At 47.3% G+C, this 10,217-nt stretch overlaps 1 protein-coding gene across 2 annotated transcripts in view; it reads left to right on the top strand.

Annotated features, from left to right (window-relative positions):
* Positions 1–1,402: 1,402 nt before the first annotated feature.
* The window catches only part of LOC149369521 (putative 4-coumarate--CoA ligase 3), a 29,785-nt gene continuing 20,970 nt past the window's right edge, over positions 1,403–10,217 (top strand). For both annotated transcript variants that reach the window (XM_089573587.1, XM_089573594.1), the window contains exons 1-3: positions 1,403–1,525; positions 6,097–6,298; positions 7,173–7,276. In XM_089573587.1, coding sequence (XP_089429713.1) covers positions 1,403–1,525; positions 6,097–6,298; positions 7,173–7,276 — 429 coding nt within the window. The remainder of the gene's footprint in view (positions 1,526–6,096; positions 6,299–7,172; positions 7,277–10,217) is intronic.

The raw sequence follows: 10,217 nt of genomic DNA, 5'->3' as shown, positions 1-10,217 counted from the left end.
AGGGAAAATGTATTCTAAAAGAATTGAGGCGGGCACTTTGTTCACATAAAGTGCTGTGAGGCGAAAGCCTTAAGTACGGTGTTGCTGCTTGTGTCACTGATTTCTGGTTAAGATGTTAATGTTCGCCTCTGTGGACGCCGCCAGGGAGTCTATAGAACGCCATCGTACGCCTTCAACCTCGGTAAATTGGTTTTTGAGGAAAGAAAATGTCTCGCATATCTCGGTGGACACCTGAACCTCGCCGCAAGGGAAGGAAGTAAGATGGGAGTGAACGAAGACACCGTATTCACTATTCACCGTATTCACTTTGTTCATTCCAAACCATCGAGCTGGCATGGCAGAGTGGTTAGCGTGCTCGTCTCCCACTCCGAAGATCATGGTTCGATTCCCCAACTCGACCAATTTCCTACTCGGTTTTATTAATTTTTTCTCGTCTGACTAGAAAAGCGTCACACCTCTGCTGACAACCTTCTGTCGACAACGATGAGGCATTAAAGGCTTTCGCCTTAAAAGTTGCTGTTGCGACTGAAGCAAGGATGAAAAGGAAAGTGCACGGCCCTCCTCACTGCCTGGAGCAGACACAATCGCTGCCACGTGCAGAGGAGAGTTGAAAGAAGTAAGGGCTGAAAAAACAGACGCGCTGCGCAACAACCATGTCCGCCGAAGCGAGGACGCCGGCTGTAACATATACTCCAGTGCCCCGAACCGCTTCGGCTATATGTACTGCCCACTTCCCGACAACATTCGTACCAAAATTGTGACAACCGTTTCTCGTATAGCGTACCGGGTGGTTCCGTTCCGGGTGTCGTTGCGTCTAGCTTACATGTGCTAGTCAAGTCGGTGGATAGCTGATGAGAGGGATTCGAACTGACCGTATATGCGCCTTCAACTCTGTGCCGTCCCAGACTCGTTACCTTTTCCCCTAAGGCGAGGTTGTGGTGAGCACTTAGGCATTTAGTATGACATTTCCCTTACTCAAAAAAATTTTCATATCGAAATTGTCATGCAAAAGTTCGTCGTACACCCTTCCGCGCGGTGTTGTACGCGCTTGTATGTCTCCGGGTGCTGTTTGGGTGGGTGTCAATGCACCGAGGGACAGTAATGTTTTCTCATTCCCACACGTAAGGAGTCCTATGTGTCTCCTTAAGGTATTCACGCCTTTGCCTGAATAGCTATTAGGCGGTCAAATCGGTCGTGTTTTTCATGCACTAACGGTGTGCACACAAGAATACGCTTACGCCACTGGTTTACCTGCGATACGTTATGCAACCCGCTAATGTGATACTGAAATTAGTCGTGCGCTTAACGCGGCCTCCATTTTCGGTCGCCAATCTATGGAGAAACGCAAGAACATGGCATGTCTACGTTGCAGAAGTTTGCAGCTGCTCCGAATTCGAAAAAGATGAAGGTCCGCATCGAAGACGGAGTCGTCTACTCGCCGTATCCAAGCATCGAGATCCCCGTGTGCTCCTTCTACCACCTGGCCAGAGAGAAGCTTCTCACAAATCCTGACAAGACAGCGCTGGTGAGCACGAAGGTTTCTCTCTATGACGGGTGTCTATCTCCGACGTCTTTGACTTGCGCGAATTCAGAGCTAGTTTTAACTGGGCCAGGTGGCGCACGCAATAACGGCGGCTGGTGGGTCAGCTGTCTACAAAAGCGCCTAGTGAGAAAGAGGCGCTCTATTTCAGGAGACTTATTGTTTAGTGAGTTCTGTACATCAACTCCCCCCAATCATAGAAACCCTCTATGCTACTGTAAACTGCCTGCGGTTTTGTAATCGCGAACCAATCTCTCCATTTTTAGTTCACCCTTGTGCTGTACGTTTTTCTGCATGCTTGTTCTTTTCAGCTGATACCGTCTGTGCGGCTGACATGCAGTATCCTCCCAGACCCGACTGTTTCGTCTATTATCTATTTCTCAAAATTGCTGTTGCTTCCAGAACCGCTCAAGGATTCTTAGTATCTAAGCCGCTGATTAGTGACTGGATGAGAACAGTTCAAGGTTTCTTAGTAACTAAGCCACTCATTAGTGACTGGGTGAGTGACTCTCTGTAGAACACCAACGTAAAGGCTGTAGTATTTCTGAAGTGCTAGAGTTTAAAAGGTAAAGTTAAAATAAAAACAGCACAGTGCAGCTTTATTAAAAATCTGCCTTGTCATAGTCAAGGAAGTGGAGCGTACAGGTATACCTTTCCTTGGCACATACTATACGTTTGCCTATTTTGAATGAACATTTTACACGATCGATATGAAAGTGATCTCTTGTTAGTTGTATACAGCTGATCCTCACAAGCACTCATGTGCATCTAACCGCTATGTTAGAAGTTTTATTCAGTGACCGGGCAATGTTAGGAGTAGAACCCAGTTTGGGCAACATACTTTCTGAAAATTTAGAGTAGATGAAGTCAATAAAATAAATATTCGCGACTTCACCCCTGCTGCCGCGCGTCTATCTATTCCCTGGTGGGGAATAGATTCCCTGGTGGTCACAAGTAGTGCGACAGAACTACAAAGAGTGGTTGGTGCCAGAATTTTATCATCATCATCATCAGCCTGGCCAGTGCACTGCAGGGCAAAGGATTCTGCCATGTCTCTCCAATTAACCCTGTTTTTTGCAAGCTGCTGCCCCTGTATCCCCGCAGGCTTCTTAATCTCATCCGGCCACCTTAACTTCCTACCGCCCCCTGCTACGCTTACTTTCTCTTGCAATCCACTCCGTTACCCTTAGGAACCAGCGGTAATCTTGCCTACGCATTACGTACCCTGCCCAAGCCCATTTCTTCCTAATGACTTCGAATAGATATCATTAATCAGCGTTTGTTCTCTCATCCACTCTGGCCTCTCCCGGTCTGTTAACGTTACACCTACCACTTTTTTTCTATAGCTCGCTGCGTTGCCTGTAACCTAAGCTGAACCCTCTTTGTTCAGTCTGAATGCGCAGTTTCTTTCCTAGACGCCACTCTCATTCATTTTAGCTCTCCTATTCGTTGCAACTGTTGCACTGCCTATTAGGGCAGTCGGTGGCGTAATATGCGCGACGGGATATCTGTTTATGTTTACGAAAAAAATAACTCATGGAATGTTGTACCTAAAGGGGGGCTGCAACTTGTCTATAGAGTTTTCGCACTGTCTTTCAGTACGTTAGGATTTGGATTCGCTTCTAAGATTTTGCAAACTGTATGGGTCGACTTGGTTTAGAATCAGGTCGAAGATACGCGTTGGTTCTGGTAACCGGGTTCTGGTTAAGGTGTTGTGGTCGCACTGCAACTGTTCAGGAACGCTTTTGCTGTGTCTGAACTGTGGAGGCGCTTATCTCTGAACAGAGCGGTAGTCTATGTAGTATCGAAGTAAAGCTTAATTTCACCGTTTTGTGGAGGAGGAAGCCAACAAGTAAAGCGGACGGTTGAATTTTGTTCTCAGAGAGGCCTCTTGGCAGCTCCTCTTAGAAAAGCCATGGCTAAGATCGCCAATTTGCATGCAGCGGTATTGCTTGCATTAGTGTTTCTCTTTTGGGGTGCCGTTAAAATCGCCCATCTCATTTTCCTTTCCAATGCTCGCCTCATGGTCGGTCTCATGTAGAATTTATTGTTTAACACTTCGTCTTGGCTCCATCGTTAACCAAGACACGTAAAACGGCTTCTTAATGCGAAAGAATTTCTAGGCTATGCCGGCGGGGTCCTGTCTCTAAAACGTGTCCGCAAAACATGTCCGTAAAACGGGTCCGCAGCAGTTGTAACGTTCTTAGAAGAGGTAGCATAGAACGAGTCCTTGTAGTCGAAAGAGGATGATGTCAGGATGCTGTGGAAAAACAATTATGTAGTTAATTAATCAGAGCAAAATGTCGAAGAAACGTCTAAATAGCGTGGATGTCGATATAGTGAGTGGACGGGAAAACAGCCATGGACGCCACAATAGTGCATAAATAGGAAAAGGAGTGAACGTAAAGCTTGTAATGAACTGAAACGTATTTGATGTGTGATGATGATTCGAAAAAAAATTTCAATGACATAGAATAATTAATTAATGATCAGCAAAAAAACCATTGGAGGGTTGAATGGGCTGGACGGGGACAACGTGGACGGGAAAGCAACCACGGCGCGAAATTTGAAAAACCAGAAGGGTTGATTTGGATAAAAGAAGGTATAATGAGAGTAAATAAATAAAAATTTAATTAAAGCACAAGATAATTGCTTTAATTCAGTAGTGAAATTAAAAAAAAGAAAATGATAAAGAGAGGCAAAGAGACGCGATGAGTATCGAGGAGGCGTCAATGCTTCCGCGTTCTCCCAGTGCGGGTCGCCGCTGTGATCTCTCACGTATACAGGAAACTCACATAACAGCACAGTGGCGGTAGTTATTGATTCCAACCTAAAGGAGTTTGCTAGCGCCTCAGTGAGGGATTGCACGGTAACCGAAGAGGAGGAGCTGGCCGTAGCTCTTGCGGCGGTAGCCGGTTATCGAAGCAACATGTCCCTTACCATCCTTACAGATTCGAGAGACGCGTGCCGTAACTACGGGTACATGAACGGCCGCATAGGTCGCGCCGCGCTCCAGCTCCTCCAGAGCTCGACCCCACCAAAAGTCACACATTGCATTTACTGGGTGCCAGGACACACATCGACATAGCGGGGAACGAACGCGCCGACGAGGTAGCTCGAGGGTATACGAGCCGAGCTTCCTCCCAATCGGACGATCTACCCGACCGAGTCGGCCCTACGTACTCAGACATTCTCAACTACTATAAGGGGGTACGGATCCGCTATCCGCCGCATCATCCTGATCTAAATCAACTAGAGGCAGTGTATTGGCGAAGATTGCAAACAAGAACATTCCCAAACGTGCATATCCTTAGCAAGATCTACCCGACGCAATATCGGGACACTTGCCCGTGGTGTGGCAGCAAACCATCGTTGTACCACATCACGTGGCAATGCAGTAAGAACGACAGCTTTCGTAAAGAACCGAGTGCAGAACAGTGGGGGAGCCGGCTCTCCAGCGGCGATTTGGGTTGCCAACAAGGTCTGAACCTAGCACGCCCAACGAGTAGCGAAGCTCAGCGGAGCCATGGAATAGGGGCACCGACCCTGTGAGAAGAAGGAAGATGGACCTCTTCTTTCTCGTCTGCTACTAGCACCTTTCTAGAGCAATAAAAGTCTTTCCTACCTACCTACCTACCTACCTACCTAACGTTTTAGTTATTTTAATACGAAAGCATTACTAGTCCCATTAAGAGAAAAGCGGGCCGCGTTGTGTGTGCGTGTGTATTTCAAGATGGTACAGAAAATCCGAGCGATGGCAAAAAGGGAGACAACATCAAGCGGTCGTATGACGCCCATATTAAGCCGAGCACCGCGACTTGAGACAAACCTATACCTGTCGTGCATCTATACAGTATATACATGCCACTAGCCAACCTCCACGCAGCTCAACTTTTCCCAGCAAAACAGTGATGCAATCGTTCGTGGTAGAGGGTTTCGGGTGGTGTCATATGCCTTTGTGAGCCTGGTTGGGTGTCAATGCACTGAGGGAGATCATTGCTTTCGCATTAGCAGACGTAAATGGTCGTAAGTGTCTCTGCCGAATTTTCTTCTTTACAGTGTTGTTACTATTGAAATAAAGGACGTCTTACAAGGCGCTGCGTCGCGAACAACTAGCAGTGCAGTCCAGATCCAGTCCAGCAGCAGCGATCAGTCCAGAGCACTCACGATGGTCGGAGCGTTCGGTGCTTGTCGTCGTCTTCTTCCTTGAGCGCCAGCCGCTCAATGATACGGAGCCGAAGGCGCGTTTTACACTTGCTAATCGTTTGAAGCGCTCCCTTGCTGCCCTGCAAATATCTTCGTCACTTTCGGGATCTCCCAATCCAATATGGTTTGACGAGATATCATTCGTCGCTACATGCAGTATTTGCTGTATCTGCATTCATTTTCCTTTTTGTTTTTTGGAGCACTAAGAAAGAGACGCTCAAAAGAGGTTTATGCTTTTTCAGGCCAATCTAGCAAGATTTGCGCTATCTCAGAAACCAGCGGCGGCCCTGATGCAAGGAGAGAGCATCGTATTCCGTAAGACTTCAAATCTCCTCTGTCGCCGGTTGCAGGTAGACGATGTGACCAGCCTCACCCGTGCGGAGGTGCTGGCGCGCATGCAGCGGTACGCCATTGGGTTTCGGCAACATGGGGTGCTCCCGGGTGACCGGGTCTTTGTGCATCTGAAGAACAGCGTGGAAAATCTGATCGCCATGTACAGCTGCGTTCTGGCGGGAGCGACGATCGTCCTCGCAAAAACTTCGCTCACCGAAGGTAAGACGTCGACGGGAAAATGCATCTTCTTTTGGGTCGCGTGAGTGCCAGAAACAATGGCACGTCGTGCCCAAGCAAAGCCTGAATTGAAGAGGGCGGGAAGACGTCGGTCGTGGAACATCCGTACAAGCCTCCTGAGGGGTGTCGCAAAGAAATAGAGCGACTGTGGCAATGGCGAAGCGAAAAAATACTGTCATCGACGATCAATATCCCATGGGAATTAGAAGCATTCACCTATTTAAAAAGGATGTCTTCTTTAGCTCCACTAGCTTGAGGAGGTTGGGTACATTACAGTAGATATGGCATGGGCTCTCTTCGTCGGAGCAGGAGGATCGTTTTCGTTTCACACTGAAGCATCCTCACCTCTAAAGGTTACCTTTTTTTTCAGTTTGCCCCACAGTGGGTTAGAGACTTCCTGCGGACAGCTGCTGTGTATACTGCAGCCTGGCAAAGCGAAGCGTGCGGTTGATGGTGATAGTGAGCGGGACTGATCACTCGGCACATACTTCACTCGACGTTGGTAGTGATCAGTTTACCGTGGTCGTTAGCCGGCACGGGATCGTAGGGCGTGAAAGCCAACACCACGGATTCCCATTCACCTGTATATGCACTGACAAAGGATGCGCTCGGCGTAGCCACGGTAGAAGCCAGCGGTCGGTCTTCAGCATGGCCGTCTAGCCAGGTTAATTTTTTTTCGGCTGTGCAAGCGGACTCTGTTATCGCAGTCGTCACGTCGCCCGCGCTATGGTTACCACACGTTGTCCCGCTGCGGTGAACTCCTTGTTTTGCCGGAAGTGGTTTTTCCAGGAATTATTTTCATCTATTGTTCCTTGCCTTAATTGTCGTATAAAAGTGGCTCCACGTTCATGTGCAGGCGAACTCCGCTACGAAGCACAAGACAGCGATAGCACGCATGTCCTGACGGATGAACAGTACACTGAGAAGGTGCGCAAAGCAGTTTCCAGCTTGCCGGTGAAGGTAAGTGACAGTATCGGATAATCTGCAGTATGTTGCGAGGCACAGGAAAAATACTAGAGGGAGTCTACGTAAACTATGGGAGAATTTTGTCACTACTGGCATCAAACATGTTCTTCTGTATGCCTTCTGGTAAATTGTGGACGAGGCCATAAGGAAAAAAAAGACGCGGTAGTTGTTTCGCGGTCAATGGTAAGCTACAGAGGGATCGATTTGAAGAAAGGAAACTAGCAGTCAGAGCCTCACCGCGGTGAACAGCCGTATTTAAATGAGCGTCTAAGCCTCGTGAGAAAACGTTGGTTTGCAGGACGAGGTTCCAATGCTGAACTTTGTGGTGATTTTTCATCGCACCGTAAGGGAAAGGATTAATGAGGCACTCTAACAGAGGAAGAGGCACCATAGAGGAGGTCTGCGGTATAATTTGGAGCACCTCAGGTTTGTTAAGGGTGCGCTGACATCGTACCGCACTCGGGCGTCATTATTCTCCGCTTCGCCTTCATTTAAAGGTAGGAAGGACAGGAGCGTTAAACACTTGGATTGCAGAACTTCCACTGGAATTTCCAACGCGTGTGCCTAAGCCGGGATTAGATCTCGAGACCTTGTGATCAGCAGCCGATCGCCATAAATGCTAGGCCATGTAAGTTGTGGCATGAGGAGCCTGGCTGCCAGAGAGACGAAAGCCAGCGGCGGCAGCGACAACGCGATGCGCAAGTAATAAGCCCTGTGAGGAGCCCAAGCGATAAATCATCGTAGGACGCAAAGAGTGAAAGTTTCGTCTGAGGATCTCAGCGCTATTGTGAGGTTATGAGGCCTTTCCTTGCAAGACCTGCTTCTTCCTGAACGTAATCTCATAGCCGTCGAATTGCAACTACGGCGGTCAAGCTCAAGTAGCTCATGATCCATCTAAGTAGCTCATGATGTTTGGTCCTTGCCAATAGCACTGGCCCTGACGGCGTCGAGAGTTAATAGAGTTCTGCGTTGGCCAGCCATCTTGCTCTTCCAAGAATCAAAAGTATGAGTGGAAGCGGCAAGTATTACATGCTTGGTGCGGTGGTTAACGTGGTTGCTCGCCGAATTATCTTCTTTTGGGTAGCGAATTGTTTTCATTCTAGAAATATATTGCAGCGTCACTGATGCAAGCTGTCAGTAATGTGGCGGCTCCAACAATTGAAGCAGTGTACGATGCGGGGCTAGTTGGTAATCCATGAACTAAGAACGAAAACCACGCAAAGGACGATACACGCGCTCGTCCTGTCTACTTCTTCCCTGTGTGTCGTCCTTTGCGTGGTTTTCGTTCTTAGTCCAACAATTGGTATCTCAACAAGTTATAAATTCTCGCCATGTCGATGCGTGGCGCCACCTGTTGTGATCAACGTATATCACATGCGCTTTAGTTGAGAAATACTCAGCTCAACTAAGCAGAGCACAATGGAATAACAAGTGCGACCTCATGAATGGCAAAAACATCTGGCATTTATTCAGACACCTTATAGACCCAATTAGTACCAAATCAGCGGCGCAGAAAAATCTGCCCCGCATAGCCCAAGCCTACCCAGGCAGCGAGGACGAGTTTCCACAAGAGCTCCAATGCACATAAATTAACACGGAGACAAGCGCTTCCCCCTCTGAGGACTATCTGGGAGCGGATAACCCATGCCTAGACGAGGAAATCACGGAACAGGAGGTCCGGCTTGTGCTAAGTACCATCAAAACCGCCTCGGTGGTGGGAGAAGACGGGATCACTAAGAAGACCCTCCGTAACCTGGATGATGCGTCAGTCGCAGCAATTACCAAATACTTCAATAAGTGTTGGAACAAAGGTGCTATTCCAGCCTCCTGGAAACATGCTAAGGTCGTATTCATTCCCAAAGTGGTCAAGAAACTCGAACTTCAATATCTAAAATCTATCTCGCTAACTTCCTGCCGAGGCAAGGTCCTAGAGCACGTAATTCTCAACAGACTCAACATTTATGTCGACAGGAAAAAACTCGTTCCTAGTAACCAAATTGGCCTCAGGCCTGGCCTCTCGCACAGCACACCGGAGCCGTTTGCGTTCCGCCTCCATCGAAACGCGGCTGCCGCGGTCGGGTTCGAACCCGAGCACTCCGGCTCGTTAGGCGAGCGCCCTAACCACTGAACCACCGTACGTGTGCTTTAATTTCAACAATAGAAACAATAGAAGAAAACTTTCCAAAAAATTGCCTGCTCTTAGTATGAAAACAAATTCACGGAAAGTGTGCAATCAGACAAATTGAAAGTCCACAGATCAAGAGAATTGTGGTCATTAAGCGTCTCTGCAAGATTTACAAAACCAGGCCATCCACATTATTACCCGTAGCCCTTTCTCAACTAATGTTCGTTCTTTATTGCATAAGCACAATATTTCACCTGTCCACCAGCTTTTCCAGTACCACCTTGCAATCATGTTCTTCAGGTTACTACACGGCACCCTACATTTTCAGTTTGTAGACCCCATCCTGCTGATCAATCACAACCCTACCAGATTTGCAGCAAGAAACAATTTTCTGCTCCCCAAAGTCCATAAAAATTATGGTAAATCGACGTCATTTTTTCAAGCAATTTCATTTTGGAATACATTTCCACGCCCTCTAAAAACAATCATTTCCTTGCCTGCATTCAAAAATAAGCTGAAGATATTTTTGTTGGAATGCTGATGTGTTATTCTCTATTTATGTATATTAACTGCGTTATTGTGATTTTTACTCTGTCTTTGTGGTGAAGTATTGATTTTATATTTTCTTTGTTTCATAATTTCCGCTCACTATGCTGTAATCATCTCTTGTATTAATGATTTATCGAGGGTCCCGGTACAGTCTTGGACTTTGGGACCCTCGTCTGTACTTTTATGATCTGCTGTGTACTTTTTTGGGACCAGTAAACAATTATTTCATCAAAAAAAATTAAGTAAACACTTGACACCTAG

Source organism: Amblyomma mixtum, chromosome 1 (genome assembly GCF_055824585.1).
Source record: "Amblyomma mixtum isolate Tamu chromosome 1, ASM5582458v1, whole genome shotgun sequence".
NCBI classification, from domain to species: Eukaryota; Metazoa; Arthropoda; class Arachnida; order Ixodida; family Ixodidae; genus Amblyomma; species Amblyomma mixtum.
This window is presented reverse-complemented; position numbering and strand designations above follow the sequence as displayed.